At 55.4% G+C, this 17,628-nt stretch overlaps 1 protein-coding gene across 5 annotated transcripts in view; it reads left to right on the top strand.

The window, feature by feature from the left end:
* The window catches only part of PTPRU (protein tyrosine phosphatase receptor type U), an 88,599-nt gene extending 72,404 nt beyond the window's left edge, over positions 1-16,195 (top strand). For all 5 annotated transcript variants that reach the window (XM_019979718.2, XM_070774933.1, XM_070774929.1 and 2 more), the window contains 12 exons: positions 2,433-2,469; positions 3,051-3,148; positions 3,228-3,344; positions 4,103-4,257; positions 5,680-5,815; positions 7,071-7,220; positions 8,112-8,285; positions 10,794-10,934; positions 13,048-13,173; positions 13,297-13,454; positions 14,662-14,797; positions 15,010-16,195. In XM_019979718.2, coding sequence (XP_019835277.2) covers positions 2,433-2,469; positions 3,051-3,148; positions 3,228-3,344; positions 4,103-4,257; positions 5,680-5,815; positions 7,071-7,220; positions 8,112-8,285; positions 10,794-10,934; positions 13,048-13,173; positions 13,297-13,454; positions 14,662-14,797; positions 15,010-15,072 — 1,491 coding nt within the window. In that variant the 3' untranslated portion in view covers positions 15,073-16,195. The remainder of the gene's footprint in view (positions 1-2,432; positions 2,470-3,050; positions 3,149-3,227; positions 3,345-4,102; positions 4,258-5,679; positions 5,816-7,070; positions 7,221-8,111; positions 8,286-10,793; positions 10,935-13,047; positions 13,174-13,296; positions 13,455-14,661; positions 14,798-15,009) is intronic.
* Positions 16,196-17,628: the final 1,433 nt, after the last annotated feature.

Raw genomic sequence — 17,628 nt, 5'->3', positions numbered from 1 at the left:
TTGGCAGATGACAAAACTGAGGCTTAAAAAGATTGAGTGGCTTACTCATGGCCCCAAGGCTCTGGATTAGCAGAGCTGGGGCCTCAAATCCAACCTGAGCCCTGTACCCTTACATGAGACCCTCCCACCCTTACATGAGACCCTGGATCTCTCTCTTTGGGGGCATTGGGATGCCCCAGGGGCCTTGCCCACTGTGCAGGTAGTCAGTCTCCTAGCTCTGCCCAAAGGCACCAGGGAGGGGTGAGTGTCTGCCCGGGAACAGGCTCCTAGGACATGCTGATGCCCCAGAGTAGGAGCACCCCTGCTCTCTAATCCTGGTCTCTAAAGCGGGTGTGCTCACGGTGGTCTCCTTATCTTCCTTTAGCATCTGATCATTTAAAACTTTCCATTTCACTGTCCTCTGTGTGACGTAATTGTGCAATAATGCACATGTGCAACTAAAAAGTGAACATGCAGATATTGAAAGCCATCTGTCTGAAAAAGTATTGAGCTGTTTGCTGTATGTGTTGATTAGCAGTTGGGTGCTGGCAATATGCTGGGCACTGGAGACTCTGGCCCTCGTGTGAGAGTCTCAGGCAAACTGGCTTTAGTGGAGTAGCCTGTTCCCAGCTTGACTCAGGCTGGGGGTGGAGGGCAACACTGGCAGCACCTCTGCCGAGCGCCCCCTCTGACCCCAGTTGCCCAGCATCTCCCCTAAAATGAAGCAGAGGCGTGGCTGGGGAGACAGTGGGAAGGAGTTAGGCTAGGCCTGGAGAGGTTCCGGTAGTGAGGGTTGAGTGACTCTGGGAGGCTCTTCATTCTTGGTAACTTTGACTATGTTTTGGTCATTTTCATGGGAACGTGTAGGTATACAGCACGTGTGTGTCTTGGTATTATTCTCATATTCTGGAGGAGAACAGAGGCTTAGAGAGTCAGAGAGCCTGGCTACTCCAAGTGTGTTTTGAGGCCCCACCTTGGCACCACCTGGGATCTGGTTGGAAATGCACAATCCCAGGCCCCGCCCCAGACCGTCTGAATCTGTATCTGCCTTTTAACAAGATCTCCAGGAGATTCGCATGCACATTAAAGGCTGAGAAGTGCCTGCTTAGTGCCTAGAATCACACAGTTACTACTTGGCAGCAGAGACCCAGCTCAGCCTGACCCAAGACTTGTATTGTTAACTGCTGTTGTACACTGCTGTCTGCCCAGTAATTCTCGATGTTCACACCACTGAGACCTTCAGTGATACTTGTTGACATTTAAAGTGGTAGCAGTAATAAAGGCGACTCTCGATTAACTACTGGCTTTGTGTTTGCCATGTGCCAAGCCCTTAATGTGTGTAACTTTACCCTTCACAGCAGCCCAAGGAGATAAATACTATAATTATTTGTTGTACAGATGTGAAAATATAGACATAAAGAGATAAAGGAATTTGCCCAACACTTAGCAGGAGTTGTATAGAATTGGGATTTGTGCTCTGGCAGTCTGACTGCAGGGCCCCTTGGGCCTGGGAAGCCCACGGGGTCAAAGGATTTGCTGGGAGCTGTGTTGAGGGTGTGAACTTGAGGCCAGTGGCTGGTCTCTTGCACCAGCTCTGCAGTGCTTCTTACTTATCCCGTGTCACCTGCATCGATTCCCTGGGTGTCTCATGTGGGCAAGATCTCATGGGTGGTTCCCGCCTCAGGGTGGGAGTGGAGTCTGGCTGGTTCCACTTCTCAGCCTGGGCGCTCTGGGGATGGAAGATGAAAGTAGCTCTTGGCCTCTTTTGTGGGAGATAATACAGGTAAAGTGCTTAGCACAGTATGTGTCCATAACAGGGCCTCAAACATTTATTGTTATTTTAATAAATAACTATGTAAGTTATTTATTATCGCTATTATCATTATTATTGATTTTGAAGATTTTAAAAAACATTTTATCTAAGGGCCATGAGCAACTCCTGTGCTCACTTGCTCCTAACCTGAAGCCTTCATTGGGCCACCCCAAGCCCTGGGTGACCGGGTTGTGGGGAGGGACATTGCCCATTCTGGTTGCCCTGAGCAGGGCTGAGATCACTGACAAGGCAGCCTGGGGCCTGGGGTTACTTAGGGTCTCTGGGGCTTTGGGAACAAGGTAGGGTCACCCTGCAATGTATTTGTCTCTGAAGAGCAGCTGGGTTATAAGCAGATTACGGACAATTATCCCCAATTATGAAAGGGGAGACCCTCTAGGCCTGTGAAGGAGTCATGTCTTCCCTTGGATCACGTAGCAAAGATGGGTTTAAACCCACGACCCTGGTATCCAGGCTCTACTTCCTTCCTTACTTGGGGATGGGCAAAGGACAGGTCAAGAGGGTGGGGCACTTCCCTGAGTGGGGGCTGTGTGTGCAGCTGCTGGGAGAGGAGGGCAGAGGGGCCTGAGCAAGTGAGGGGCCAATCCTCCGGGTCTTAACACGCCCTCTTCTCCTGTTCCAGGGTTACCACAGGTCAAATCACTTCATAGCCACTCAAGGTACTCTGCCCATGTTCCCCCCACCCCCGCCCCAGTGTGCTGAGTGCCCTCTGTCTGCCTTCCTGCCTTCCCTGCTGCTCTGCCTGCCTCCCTGTCTGCCTTCCATCTGTCTGTCTGGATCTTCTGGAATCTGGACATCCATATCTGTTCCCTCTTTATGTTTGTGTCTCCTGATGTCTGCTGTCTGCGTGTAGCTCCTGGTCCACCTGTCTGTCTGCATGCAAAAGGGTCAGCCAGCCTCGGTCCTCATGGGTGTGGACTGTGCCTCTTGGTCTGGGGGCTGCCTGGGTCCCTTGGGCTGTGTTATCCTCTCCACTGTCCATCTGTCTATCCCTCCTGGAAGCTTGTGCCATGGCCCTCCAGCTCTTCCTCCTGGGTTCCACTCAGGATGACCGGGGTCTCCAGGCAGGCTCTCTCTGATAATGACCACCCCAAGGGCAGTTGATGGGGGTGTGTGGGGGTGAGCATGAAGCCCCCACTGGGGCTCAGGACCCTCCTGGCCTGCATCGGTGGTGTGGGCAGTGGTGTGCTGGGCCTGGGTGGAGACCTGGCCTTAGAGACAAGCCCTCTCTGCGCCCCAGGGCCAAAGCCTGAGATGGTCTACGACTTCTGGCGCATGGTATGGCAGGAACACTGTTCCAGCATTGTCATGATCACCAAACTGGTGGAGGTGGGCAGGGTAAGTGGGGCCCGGGGGAGGGGGCGTGGCAGGTGGGGGCAGTCAAGAGCCCACTGAGCCTGCCCCTTGGGGACTCCAGGTGAAATGCTCGCGGTACTGGCCGGAGGACTCAGACATGTACGGGGACATCAAGATCACGCTGGTGAAGACAGAGACTCTAGCCGAGTATGTCGTGCGCAGCTTTGCCCTGGAGCGGGTGAGTCTCCTGTGGTCACTAGGCCCCTGCTGGGGTGCCTGAGAAGGTGGGGCAGGGCCCACACCGCCCCCCCAGCCCAGGAGTGGAGGGTGGGGGTGGCCCTCTGCATCCCGAGCAGGGGTACTGTGAAAGGATGGGGAGGTGGCCGTCTTGACTGCTGACTGCAAGAGGAAGTCAAGATGACGAGGATGGTGCGCACGTAGAGAACGATGAGGACAGCTGCCAGGTGCCGATCCTGCTCTGTGCCCAGCTGTGCTCAGCTCGTTACACGTATTGTTTCAGGCCTGCTTCAGTCTGTGGGTTAGGCCTTTGCCATTAGCCCTATTTTACAGATAGGGAAAGTGAGGCTCAAAAGTGGTTACATCACTCATGAAAGGCCGCAGGTGAGGGATGGCACAGTCTTATTTGACTGTCTATAAAGTCCTCAGAGGAAGGATAGTTTTCCTCCTTTGAACTAAGACTGAGAGCATCAAAATGATCTCTTCAGGCAGGTGTGTAGCAGGTGGTGGAAGTGGGTGACTTGCAGATCCTGGCCCAACCCCTGCCTAACGTGTGTTTTGTCTTCTTGGGCAAGCGGTTTCTCGTCTTTGAGGCTTAGGTTTCTTACTTGTACAACGAGTCATTAATACCCACCTCGTTAGTCTCATTGGGGTGAACTGAGTGCCTGCGGTGAGACGCTCACTCCCGTGCCTGGCACACTGCAGGTGTCTGGTAGACGCTGGCAGGGGCTCTGACTGTCACTTCTGTTATCTCCCCAGAGAGGCTACTCTGCCCGCCACGAGGTCCGCCAGTTCCACTTCACGGCCTGGCCGGAGCACGGCGTCCCCTACCACGCCACGGGGCTGCTGGCCTTCATCCGGCGTGTGAAGGCCTCCACGCCCCCTGACGCTGGGCCCGTGGTCATCCACTGCAGGTGGGGTGCTGGGGAGCCCAGGGAGAAGGGGGTGGGGAACGAGGTTGTCCGAGGTTCCTAAAGGAGACCGGGCCCGAGTCCATCCTGCTCAGAGGCAGAGGACAGGGGAGAATGACCCGCTGGTGCCCTTTGCCCTTTGAGCTTCGGCTCTGGGATTGGCACCGTTATGTGCACACTGAGAAGTGTAGCTTATTATTATGGGCTATTGTACTAATAAGTAAGCTTTAGGAATTTCCCCAATTTCACTGTGAAGGACTCAGCACTACTCAGATCAAGAAACAGAACATTAACAGAACCCAGAAGTCCCTGGAACTCCCTTCTGGCCTGTACCCCACCTCCTCCCTTCCAGAGTGATCGCTCTCCTGACTTCTAAGCCTGAGATTCATTGTGCATGCTTTTGAACTTTGTATCAGTGGAATCACACATCAGGTGCTCCTTGGAGTCTGACTTTCTCTCAGCCTTATGCTTGTAAGGTTCATCCATATTGTATCCGATTCTGCTGTGTGAACAAACCACCGTGTGCTTATCCATTCTGCTGTGGGGAGGCATTTGGGTGGTTTCCAGCATTGAGCTGTTACGAACAGTGCTGCTAAGGACATTCTCTTGCATGTCTTTTGGCTGACACACACACTTGCATTTCTGGGAGGTAGGTACGTAGGAGTGGAATTGCTCTGTGAATGTTCAGCCTTCCTAGATACTGTGGACAATTTTCCAAAGTGGTTTCACTAATTCCAGCCCCTATCAGTGGCATATGGGATACCCACTGGCTGTGTGTCCTGGCCAACACGTCGCTCTCACCATTTTCAAGCTTGAGATCTTGGTGTCATCTTTGTCCTCCCCCCTCCTCTCAACCCTGCTCTACCTGGTGCTAAATGTGAGGATTCCAGAGATGGGTTCTACCCCATCTAGCTCTCAAGGAGCTCACAGTGAGGTAGGGAGACAGCCCCATAAACAGTGACCACGGAGAGGGAAGGGGGTTTTGGTAAGAGTCCACCCAGATTGCTCTGGGAACTCAAAAGCCTGACATTTCCTGGAGGCTCCACTGAATATGGGTTTAAGTGTGTAGGGCTTTGAAGGATGTGTAGGAGGTTTCCAGACATCCAGGAGACCAGAACATTCTTGGGTTACACTGAGCATCACTTCTGTTCCTCTTCCCCCATCACAGCTGCCAAGTTGAGCTGGTTTTGGGTCTGCATTCTCTCCACCCTTTCTTTCCTCTCCATCCCCAAGGCCCAGCTCCCCCTCTGTCCTTTGTCACTTTCCCTGGAACTCTTCTTGCAGCCTCCTCCTAGGCTCCACCATGTCCCCCGTCGCCTGTGTGGTGTAGATATGGTCCAAGGCCCCAGGTCTCCTCTCTTCTTCTTCGCGGTCCTGGGCTCCCTCCCCAGGCCTCTGACCTGGCCCCGGGTGCTCTCTCCCCAGCGCGGGCACTGGCCGCACAGGGTGTTACATCGTTCTGGATGTGATGCTGGACATGGCGGAGTGTGAGGGCGTCGTGGACATCTACAACTGCGTGAAGACCCTCTGCTCCCGGCGCGTCAACATGATCCAGACCGAGGTGAGGGTGCAGCCCTCCCCCACAGCCCCTCCAGGACAAGAGTCCCTCCTGTGGGAGTGCGAAGCTGGTGGAGGGTGTCAGAAAGGTGTCCTAGGATGTCGCCTTGTCCTTTCCCATCCCTGGACTTGGCCTGCCAGCCTCTTTCTTTTAAAATTTATTTTTATTGAAGTCAGTTGATTTGGATGAGATGGATGGCATCATCGAGGCAGTGGACATGAACTTGGGCAAACCTCGGGAGATGGTGAGGTTCAGGGAAGCTTGGCTTGCTGCAGTCCATGGGGTCGCGAAGAGTCGGACATGACTTGGTGACTGAACAACAGCGTAGATGATTTACAACGTTGTTAATTCCTATTGTACAGCAAAGTGATCTGGTTACTCATATATACATTCTTCTTTTGAATATTGTTTTCTATAATGGTTTATCATACTGCTACTGCTACTGCTGCTAAGTCACTTTAGTCGTGTCCGACTCTGTGTGACCCCATAGATGGCAGCCCACCAGGCTCCCCCGTCCCTGGGATTCTGCAGGCAAGAACACAGGAGTGGGTTGCCATCTCCTTCTCCAATGCATGAAAGTGAAAAGTAAAGTGAAGTTGCTCAGTCGTATCCGACTCTTAGCGACCCCATGGACTGCAGCCCACCAGGCTCCTCCGTCCATGGGATTTTCCAGGCAAGAGTACTGGAGTGGGGTGCCAGTGTCTTCTCCAGGTTTATCCTAGGATATCCTTTAAGACTGGAGGATAATTGCTTTGCAGTGTTGTGTTAGTTTCTGCTGTACAACCACATGAATCAGCCATATGCATACATATATTCCCTCCCTCTGAAGCCTCCCTCCCCATCACATGCCGTCCCCTGCCTCTAGGTCATCGCACAGCTGCCAGCCTCTCAGGGTCTTCCCAAGCTCAGCTCCATCTTGTTCACTTGGGTGAGGTCACACAGCACTGGGCCCAGGTCATAAGTTCTACAGTCAAGACATAATGCTTATTGGGTTTGTCTCCTCTCTAGATGTGTGACCCTGGGCTGTCCCCTCACCTTCAGAGCTTCTCGTAGGGTTATTATGGGATGAAATGTGAGATCAATGAGCAAATATCCGTGGAGGCTGTTTCAAGTATGGTGGGTCCCACATGGAGTAACACATGGCTGGATTCTACCTCAGAGCACCCCAGCCGCAACTTTGAACTTGCCTCCTCCTGACCCTGAAGTCTCTCACTTCTGCTCCCCTCCTGGTTCCTCATATTCTCTCCTCCTGTTCTAGGAGCAGTACATCTTTATCCATGATGCAATCCTGGAGGCCTGCCTTTGTGGGGAGACCACCATCCCTGTCAGCGAATTCAAGGCCACCTATAAGGAAATGATCCGCATTGACCCTCAGAGTAATTCCTCCCAGCTGCGGGAGGAGTTCCAGGTGGGGCATGAGTGTGTGTGTATAGGTGTGGTTCGTGAGTGAGCATGTGTGTGGCATTGGGAGGCGCTCAGTGCTGTAGGGGGCTTCCCTGGTGGGTCAGCTGGTAAAGAATCAGCCTGCAATGTGGGAGACCTGGGTCCGATCCCTGGGTTGGGAAGATCCCCTGGAGAAGGGAAAGGCTACCCACTCCAGTATTCTTGCCTGGAGAATCCCATGGACAGAGGGGCCTGGTGGGCTACAGTCCATGGGGTTGCAAAGAATCAGACATGACTGAGTGACTGAAAAACAACATCAAGAAGAACAAGAGGAAGAAATGGAGACTCCATGAGTCAGGATGCCTGAGGCATGAAGGCAGGAGGGGAGGGGAGGTGGCCCAGAGTCCTCGGCTTGCTCCTGTGCCAGGCGTTCCTTGACAGGCCGGGGAAGATGGCCACCTGTGCCAGGGCCCTGGAGTCCGCTTTGTGGAAGACTTGGGGTTTCAGGGCTTGGCTCCTGGGAGTGATCCTTACGGTGCCTTCTGTGTATTGAAGGTGGTGCACGTGCCAGGCTTGGTGTTATCTCACTTTATTCTCCCAGCAATCCTTTGAGGTAGGCAAATAATTATTCCATTTTACAGCAGACGGAAAATGAGGCTTAGAGATAGAGTAGCTTGTCTACAGTATACAGGTGGCGAGGAGGCAGACTCCAGTCTCCAGAGCTCCGTCCGGGCCCTGCACAGCCTGAATCCAGGGAGCCTGGGTTCCCTCCCTCTCTCTCTTCTTTCTGGACCTCAGTTTCTCCATCCATAAAATGGGCATAATAACCCAGCCCAGTCTCCTTCATGGGGCCTCATGCGGGGAGGAGACCCCACAAACACGGGACATCACCTTCCCTTCCTCTCCCTCTCTGTAGACTCTGAACTCGGTCACACCGCCGCTGGATGTGGAGGAGTGCAGCATCGCCCTGCTGCCCCGGAACCGGGACAAGAACCGCAGCATGGACGTCCTGCCGCCTGACCGCTGCCTGCCCTTCCTCGTCTCCACGGACGGGGACCCCAACAACTACATCAATGCGGCCCTGACTGACGTGAGGCGCGGGGGTGGGCTGGGCTCTGGGACACCCTCACCCAGCAGTGAGGGAAGGTGCAGGAGCCAGGGAGGACTCAGGTTAGGGGAGCCCTCTGCCTTTCTGGGGCGGCCCATTGGGTGGCCTTCCTCCCGCACCAAGGATCTTCTATTCAGGGCACTCAAGAACCAGTGCTCCCCCTCAGGTATTACCCTCAGTCTGAGTAGGGATCTGGGTGGTGGAGTTCAGGCACGGCTGTCTCCATGGTTAGGCCCAGCAGAACCTGGGGTAGGATGAATGATTCAAGGGCTTTGGCTGGGGAGGCTGGGAGGGTTTGGGGTTGGGACGTGAGATTTGGTATCTGGAGCCAGGGGAGCTTGTCCTGGGGTGGTGGAGCTAGAGCCTGCCCAGGAACCTGGCCTGGTGTAGCTACTTGCTCTCCATGCCCAGTGGTCTGAGGACTCAGGAGCTGTTTAGAAGCCTCTACTCCCAGCTCAGGAGGCTCCACCCCCTTTATTGGGCTTTGCAAACAGAACCAGGGAATTTAGGGTCCAGTGAATAACTTCAGGGTGCCGCTGCCTGAGGGGGACAAGTCTTGTGAGTGACCCCCTATTCCTTCCTAAATGGAACCAGTTTGAGAGAGAGGTACAGGGCACACAGGTGGAGGTAAGATGTTACTGTTCTAAGGAAACTGGTGAGACTGGAGAAGGTGACTTCAGCTGTGTGGCTACGTGGATGGCTACTCCTTCAGCCTCGGGCGGGGAGACCTGTCCTCCCAGACTCAGTAGTCCAGCTGGAGCCCCTCCCCGCAAGGGGCAGGCCTTTACATGTTGGTGGGAGCGGCAACAGTTAAATGCACAGCTTCTGAGGAAGAGCTGGCCTGGAAAGAGAAGGGGAGGGCCTTCCCTTCAGAAGCTGAGCACTTCTGGTCTTGTCCCAAATCCACCTGTGAAGGTGGATGTCACCACTGGATGTCCATCCACGTGGAGATGAGGGCTGTGGGGAGGGAGCTTTCCCCATCGCAGAGATGAGGCAGACGGGCTTTTCTTGGCCCAGTTCTTAGCCAGAACCTCTTGGCACAGTGTGCAGGGAACAGTGGGGTTTCTCCAAAGAGAGAAAGCTCCCATACTTCCTTCCCCAGGGGCTTCCTGGAGTGAGCTGAAGGCAAGCAGGGGCGAGCAGTCACAGCCACTGAAGGGAGTGAACGGAGAAGGGGCTGGGGTCCTGGGGAGGTGGCCTAGGGTGCTGGTGAGCTTTGGAGGGGGACGTTGGAATCTGTGGCCTCACTCTCGGCTTGCTCTCTGGCCTCAGTGTGCCCGTCTGCACATGGGGGCGATGGAGGGGAGGCTCTCTGACGTCCTGAGCCCCTGAGCTGGAGAGGGTCACATTGGGCTCCTTGGCCTGGTGGGAATGGGCCAGTCCGGTGGAGAAGCTTCCTTGGGGCTGTGATAATGTCACACTTGATCCCAGCCATGCAGGGCCTGAGGCTTATGAGCCAGGCCCTGCTGCTTGCATTGTGGTGAGCTTATCTGGGGGCCAGGTGGGGGCCGTTTTTGGTGGTTAAGTCTGCAGGGAGCCCCACTGGGTGCCCAGGCCTGAGTGTTGGAGAGTCTGGCTGGGCTGGGCATTGGGGAGCTGCCAATCAGGAAGCCTTTGGTGGGTCCTGGGGAGAGGGGGTGGTAACAGAAGACCATCAGGAGAGGGAGGGGACATGGCACAGCAGGGACAGGGCAGGGTACAGGAGACTTGGGGCTGGAGCACTGAAATGGGGGGAGGGCTGTGGCTGGCTCACCTGGTGGGGCAAGGTCAGGAGTAGGGAATGGGGTCAGTACTGGTCACTGGTCTGGGGGCTTGAGTTGGGGTCCAGACCCTTCATCCATGGAGTTGGAAGGCACCTAGATATTTGTTTATTAAAAAAATATTTCTTGAACTCCTATAAAGTTCTGGTCACAGGCCACACCCTGAAAAAAATCTGCTCTCCTGAACCTTGCCTTTGGGGAAATGGGTTGAGACAGTCAACAAACAAGTATACAATGGACTGTCAGTTACTGTTAATTTCTTAAAGAAGCAACCAGATAGAGGAAGTGTTTAATGTGGGTTTTGGGGTATGCATGTGGTTATTTTTGATGAATTGGTAAAGAGGGCCTCTTTGAAGCGGTTGAAGTTAAGGAATGGCCAGAAAGAAGTGAGGGGAGAGCCCTGTACACCTGGGAAGTTTGTTCCAGGTAACAGCAACAGCAGGTGCGAATAGCAGGGAGCAAGCTTGGCCAGCCTCTGCCCACCACGCCCAAGCTCCCATTGCCACCTATTGGGAATCTTCCGCTATTTAGCTCAGGGGGGCCATGGGCTTGGGCCTTAGAGGCCTGGGGGCTCACCCTGTCAACTCAGGCCCCACGGTGCCAGCCAGACTCCACATTGGGTCCCTAGAGGCAGCCTGGTCCTGTGGGGTGGAGCTGGGGTGGGCAGGGCAGGAGGACAGTGGGGCAGAGGCTTGGCGGTGTTGGGCGCTGAGTCCTGGTTTCCCTGCAGAGCTACACCCGGAGCGCGGCCTTCATTGTGACCCTCCACCCGCTGCAGAGCACCACTCCCGACTTCTGGCGGCTGGTCTACGACTACGGGTGCACCTCCATCGTCATGCTCAACCAGCTGCACCAGTCCAACTCCGCCTGGGTGAGGGCTCCGCTGGCCAGGCGGCCAGCTGCCTGCTGCCCAGGCCTCAGTCTGTTCAAGGGCACATGGGAAAAGTCAGGGGTTGGAGCCCAGCTCTGCCACCTTGCCTACTTGCTGAGCTGCCTCAGATGTGTCCAACCCACTCCCAGAGCCTCGGTTTCCTTGTCTGTAAAACCAGGCTCAGCCCAGAGAAATGCAGCTGCTCTTTAGGCAGTATCTGATGTATACTAGGGACTCTGCTCTGCACTTATGGGCTGCAGGTGAGAAAATTAAGACCCAGAGAGGTGGAGGGACTTCTCCCAGGTCACACAGCTGGGAAGTGGCAGAGCTGTGCCCCTTACCTGGGGCTGCCTCCTCCCAGAGCCTCTGCTTCCTGTCACTCAGCTAATCATGGGGGCCTTTGAGGCAGAGTAGAAGTCCAGCCTCCTTACTTTCTGACAGTTTGATCTAGGGTAAGTTAATACACCTCTTCGAGCCTCAGTCTCCTTTTCTGTGAAATGGGGACTATCTCAGCACCTGTTCCGTCATGAGATTATCATCAGGATGGTGTGAGATGTGCGTGGGATGCTTAGCACTGCGCCGTGACTGGCACATTGCAGGTGCTCGGTACGTGACAGGGGTGAAGATGATGAAGGTGACCATTGCTTCTGAGGATGGTCCAGAATGTGGTCAGTGATCTCGGCCTGAGGCAGCTCCCCTCATTTCTTTCTGGGGCTCCAAAAGCTGGAACTCCTGGGAGGTCCAGACACCCCGCCTTCCAGCTCCATATGACCATTGCTATAAGATGAGCATGACAGCATGGAGATGGCCGCCTGGAGAAGATTGTTAACTGGGCTCCTTGCAAGTCAGGCAGTTGGTATAAATGACCTAGGACTTCAGGGTAATGGGCTCCAGGATCTGGGCAGAGGTCTAAGGGAGTCCCATGTTGCATGAACCCTGCCCTTACTAAGATGGAGGGGAGGGACCCAGAGGGAGGCTCACAGAGATGTCATTCACTAGTCACATATTTGTTCATTCATTCAACCACCTTTGCTCATGGGCCACTCCCTATCAACCTGGTGGGGAGGTGGAAGGGGTACATGTGGCCCCTCCCAGATCTCATGATTTAGGGGAAGCAGGTACTGAAACTGATCATGACAGCAGAGGCAGAAGGCTACCATGGAGCTGGTACAGGGACACAGAGGAGCCTGGGGGATGGTGTATCAGGGAGGGCTTCCTGGAGGAGGTAATGTCTGAGCTGAGAGGTACCGGAAGGGTAGAGTTGAGTTGGTGAAGAGATGGGGGACAAGTGGTCCATGGGGAGGGAGCAGCATGTGCAAAGGCCTGAATGCAAGGAGTTTCCAGGACCCCAGGAGAAAGAGGAAGGTGGTGTCTTTCCTTCATGGTCAGAGAGGGAGGCAGATGGAGCAGGGTATTGCCTGGGAGGAGCCCGGGGACTATTTCACAGCTGGAGAAACTGGGGCTCGGAGGAAGGAAGAGCCTTGCTAGAAGGCTCTACTGGAGGGCTGGGGCCTCAGACCAGCTCCCCAGAAGACCCACATATTTGTGTGTAAGGGGGTTGTGCCTTCCCTGTCCCTCCACTGGCTTGAGAATGTGACCTGGAGGGGGGTACCTTTAGGACCCTGACTCCACGGAGGGGTCCTGGGGCAGGAGTAGGGGGGTGCTAAGCTGTGCTGCAACAGAGGGACACCCCATGTCTGTAAGCTGATGCTGGAGGGCTGAGGCAGCGAGAGAGAAGGCCTCGGGGCAGGGGTGCTGGGGTGAGCGGGGGTCATTTGAGGCTTGTCCTTGGAAGAAGGCAGCCAGGGGGAGGTGTATGTGCTTGTGAGGGTGTTAGGTGTAGCTGTCTAGCGGCACAGCGGTGTCAATGAACCCACAACAAAGAGTTTGTCTCTGCTGATTTGAGTGTATCAGTACAAACGCACCGGGCGGGTGTACACTGTGATTTGATAGGTGAGTGGTGGGATGTTGGGGGGCGGAGGGGGGACTTGAACGTGAGTCTGGAGTGAGTGGTGGGCTCCTGGGCAAACATGGAGGTCTGGGGGTGGGTGTGAGCAGCAGCTGCCCCACCAGCTCGGCTCAGCTCAGCTCGCCTTCCCATCCTGCACAACAGCCCTGCCCACAGTACTGGCCGGAGCCAGGCCGGCAGCAGTATGGCCTCATGGAGGTGGAGTTCGTGTCAGGCACAGCGGACGAGGACTTGGTGGCCCGAGTTTTCCGGGTGCAGAACATCTCTCGGGTGAGTGGGGTGGGAGCTCCAGGATGAGAACCTGGGTGGGGGCTGGGCTGGACCCTCTCGAGGTCCCCAGGGGGCCGTGGAACCCTGGTGCTCAGGTCCCCTGGCTGATTGCTTCCGCCCCAGATGCAGGAGGGGCACCTGCTGGTGCGACATTTCCAGTTCCTGCGCTGGTCTGCCTACCGGGACACTCCTGACTCCAAGAAGGCCTTCCTGCACCTGCTGGCGGCGGTGGACAAGTGGCAGGCGGAGAGTGGGGACGGGCGCACCATCGTGCACTGCCTGTGAGTGCCGGCCCGCCCTTGGGTGGGAAGAGGGCTTGGGGCGCCATGGACCAGGGGCAGAGGTCGGGGTGAGAGAGGGCTTCAGGGCTGGCATCCCAGCCCTGAGCTTCCGGACAGCATGGCCCCATAAAGCTGATCCTGCCTTCCTTGGAGGAGCCCTGTCACTTTCCAGGGTGTGGACTCCATCCTAAACGCGTGACCAGTATAGCCTCTTTGTGATGTTTGACTTTGCCAGTTTAATTGGAGAGAGTCCTGTGTAAATAGATGAACCCATGATACGGTAGTGGTACACTTTTTAAGCCAATGGAATCCTGGCCTTTGTTCGTGCCTGCATGCATGTACTTTCTTTCTTTCCTTCCTCGTGCATTCATTTACATGCCTCATTCACAGGTTCATCTATTCACTCACATCTGGGTGCACTCATTCCTTTGCCCCCCACATTTTCATGCTTTCAGCACTTACTGACCCTAGTGCCAGGCTGGGCACACAGGATGCAGGGGCAGGGAGCTGAGTCAGGCAGGGCCTGGCCCTCTCAAGGGCTTTTGGTTTTAGTGGGAGATGCCCCTCAGGAAGGGGACAGAGGGCCTGGTTTGTCCCTCATCTCCCAAAGAAGCACCGCCCCGGGTCACAGAGAGCAGAGGAGGGAGAGGGCTGGGGGAATCAGAGGGTCTCCCTGGCGGTGCCGCCCGTTTGGGAGTGTCTCTGTGCGCTTGAGGCTGTGTCTGTGATACTGGGGGTGACTGGTGATCTCAGTGTTTGTTTTCCACTCTGCTGCCTGGATTTTTGCTTGCTGCCTTGCAGCGCTCCTCTGTCACTGACTTTGTCTGGGTGTCTTTCTCCTGGAGTGTGTCTCGATTCCTTGTTCTCAGAATCTGCTCTGTTTCTCATAGAGGTTCTGTTCTAGATACCTTCCGCTTGGGATGCTAGTCCTTTATCCTCTGACTCCACCCCCTTAACCAGCGCTTCCTGCTGCCCACCTTTGGGCTCCCTGACCCCTTCCATCTGGGTTTCCTAGCCCCTCCCCTCTGGGTTCCCTGACTCCTCCCTTCTAGGGTCCCAGGCCCCGCCCCTCCCTTCTGGGTGTCCTGGCCCCTCCCTTCTGGATTCCCGGACTCCTCTCTTTTGGGTTCCCTGGCCCTGCTCTCCATCTTTGAGTTCACCCTACCCCGCAAGCCCAACCCCAAATCTTTTCATGTCTCTCCTTTAGAAATGGGGGCGGCCGTAGCGGCACCTTCTGCGCCTGCGCCACGGTCCTGGAAATGATCCGCTGCCACAACCTGGTGGACGTTTTCTTTGCTGCCAAAACGCTTAGGAACTACAAACCCAATATGGTGGAGACCCTGGTGAGGAGCCCTGTACCCCTTGCCTGTCCGCTTCCAACCTCCTGGTCCACTCCCTACCAGGCCCCCCTCGGATACCCTCTCCCGTATCTGGGCCCCACAGTTGGGCCTTGGGGTCTAGTCCTGTGGTGGGAAAGCATCACCCCCATTTCTCCCCTTCTCCCTGACCGTGGGGCAGAGAGGGACCTGGCTGGTGACTCCTGTCCCTCTCCCAGGATCAGTACCACTTCTGCTATGACGTGGCCCTGGAGTACCTGGAGGGGCTGGAGTCAAGATAGCAGGGGCCCCTGGCCTGGGGCACCCACTGCGCACTCAGGGCCAGGCCCACCATCCCCAGCGGACCCACGAGGAAGACCTGCGCCCCCAGGGAAAGCACTGGAGTGGGTGCTGGGCCAGCCTGGTGCCCCCTTCCACTGTGGGCAGGGCCTTTCAGCACGGCCGTGAGCAGGCTGTGGGCCAAGGAGGAGCTTAGCAAGACTGCAGCCAAGCCTGTCTCACGGAGTCCTGCAGGCCTGCTGAGAGCCCTGGCACCTCCTGGCAGAGTGGCTGGCTCGGAACTGCCAGCTTAGGGGGCCCCAGACCCAAGCCCCTGGACTGCATCCCAGCCCTTGGCAGAGATGAGTGAAGCCCTGCAGAGCAAATGGCAGGCCAGGGTTTCCACCCAGCTTGGCCCCACGTGGGGAGAGCATGCACTGGGGCTTGGCATCTAATATCCCATCTGGCCAGCCCCTGCAGGTCTTGGGGAGACCACACTCTGCCCTGATTCTCCAGTAGGCACTTCAGACTGGTCCTCGCAGGGGCAACTTCAGCTCCCTTCTCCACCCCTCGCCTCCCTGCAGCCCTAGGGATATTTTGCTCATGATCCCCCCAACCCCGAATTTCTGCATCCCTGAATGTGCCCTGACCTCCCCCAAACCAGGATCTGCCCATCCCTACCCTGTCCTGTGTGGGGTCCCTTTCTTGCTTGACCCAATGTCTGCAGAATGACTTCACCTCAGCCCCCTCTGCCTGTCACTTCAGGCCTCACTGGCTGGGTCCTGCTCCACCTGGCTCAGTGACAATCGGCAAGGCTGCACGACAGCCCCTGGGGTTGAGGTCCCTGTGGCTCCTGGTCAGGGTGCCTCCTGGGGCGCTGTTGTCAGGGGTGCTCACCACCCCCTAGGGTTTGGAGAAAGAAGGTATATTTTGAGATGGAAGATCAATGCTTTTCTGTTTATTTTTTGATGGGTGGGTGGGAAGTTCTCTTTAAAATGGGGCAGGCCACACCCCCATTCCGTGCCTCAATTTCTCCATCTGTAAACTGTAGATATGACTACTGACCTACCTCGCAGGGGGCTGTGGGGAGGCATAAACTGGTTGTTTGTAAAGCGCTTTGTAAATAAACGTGCTCTCTGAATGCCACCGAGCAGCCTTTTATGTGTCTGACCAGCCTGACTGGAACCTGCCCCCAGCCTCCCAGTGCCATGGGAGGGCCCCGGTCTGGTCTTGGATTTTCCATCCATAAAATGGGGGGAGAGGCATGGACCCGAGCATCATTCAGGGGCCTTCCACTTGCAGAGCTGGCTCCACCCAAGCCTCTGAAGCACTCAGACAGGAGGCTTTATCCCGAGACCTCTGATGGCCATGGAGCTGCTTCTCAGCCCCTGTGGGCTTGGATCTAGGTTGAGCTCCTTTGGGTCCCTCCTGAGAAGCTCAGGCTTTGGTGTCAGACAAATGGTCCCCCAGGGCTGTGAGACCCTGGGCCAATCAGCTGCCTCTCCCGACCTTGGTTTCTTTTCCATTTGTAAAATGGAGACAGTTCTATTTAGGATGAAATGAGACAGTGATTAAGTGCCTGTGTGGTGGCGGGTGTGTGGAAAGAGGTCCGTTTAAAACACAACACAGACCGGACAGGGTGGACCCACTTCAGCTGCCCGAGTCCGGCCCATCCCCAGTCTTGGAGGAGGAGTGAGCTGGCTGGCAGGGACTCAAGTCACCCCTGGCTCTGTCACAAACTTGCTGTAGGACATGGGCAAGACTCATCGTTTCTGGGCCTTGGTTTCTTCATGTGGAGACTGGCACTATGATGTACTGATTTTGTCCACACTGACTGACTCTGCCTCAGTTTCTCCATTGGTTGAAGAATACAGTCCATTCTAAAACCCTCACAATTCAATATCCTTTAATCTGAATTAAAAATCTTTTGATGGTTATGATCCCACTTAGCGAGGGCACAAGCTGACCTTCCCATTCATTCTGAACTGACCACTAAGACTTACCTGATGGGCCACAAATGTATGTCATAGATACCGGCCAAGCATTATCTGGGACTTGCTTTGACCAACAGAATGTGGCAGAATTGACATCAGGTGAGCTTCTGGGCTTCCCAAGTGGCGCTAGTGGTAAATAACCCACCTGCCAATGCTGGAGACATGAGTCGTGGGTTCTATCCCTGGGTCTGGGAAGATCCCCTGCCGAAGGGTGTGGCAACCCACTCCAGTATTCTTGCTTGGAGAATTCCATGGACAGAGGAGCCTGGTGGGCTACAGTCCACGGGGTCACAGAGAATCGGACGTGACTGAAGCAACTTAGCATGTAGCACGAGCTCTGGCTTCTAGACCTCGAGAGGCATTGCAGCTTTTGCTTTTGCCCTCTTGGCACTCTGCCGTGTAATGAAGCCTGTCTCGCCTACTGGGAGATTCAAGGGCACATGGAGAAGAACCAACATGTGGTGAATGAGGTCATCTTGGGCCTTCCGGTCAGGCTGACCTGTCAGGTGAGTATACCCACATGATTAAGTTTAGCAGAAACTGCTCAACCGACCCCTAGAACTGGAAGAGATAGCAAATTGTTCT

This window comes from Bos indicus, chromosome 2 (genome assembly GCF_029378745.1).
Source record: "Bos indicus isolate NIAB-ARS_2022 breed Sahiwal x Tharparkar chromosome 2, NIAB-ARS_B.indTharparkar_mat_pri_1.0, whole genome shotgun sequence".
In the NCBI taxonomy this organism is placed as follows: Eukaryota; Metazoa; Chordata; class Mammalia; order Artiodactyla; family Bovidae; genus Bos; species Bos indicus.
The sequence above is the reverse complement of the archived record's forward strand: the minus strand, read 5'-3'. Positions and strand labels throughout refer to the sequence as shown.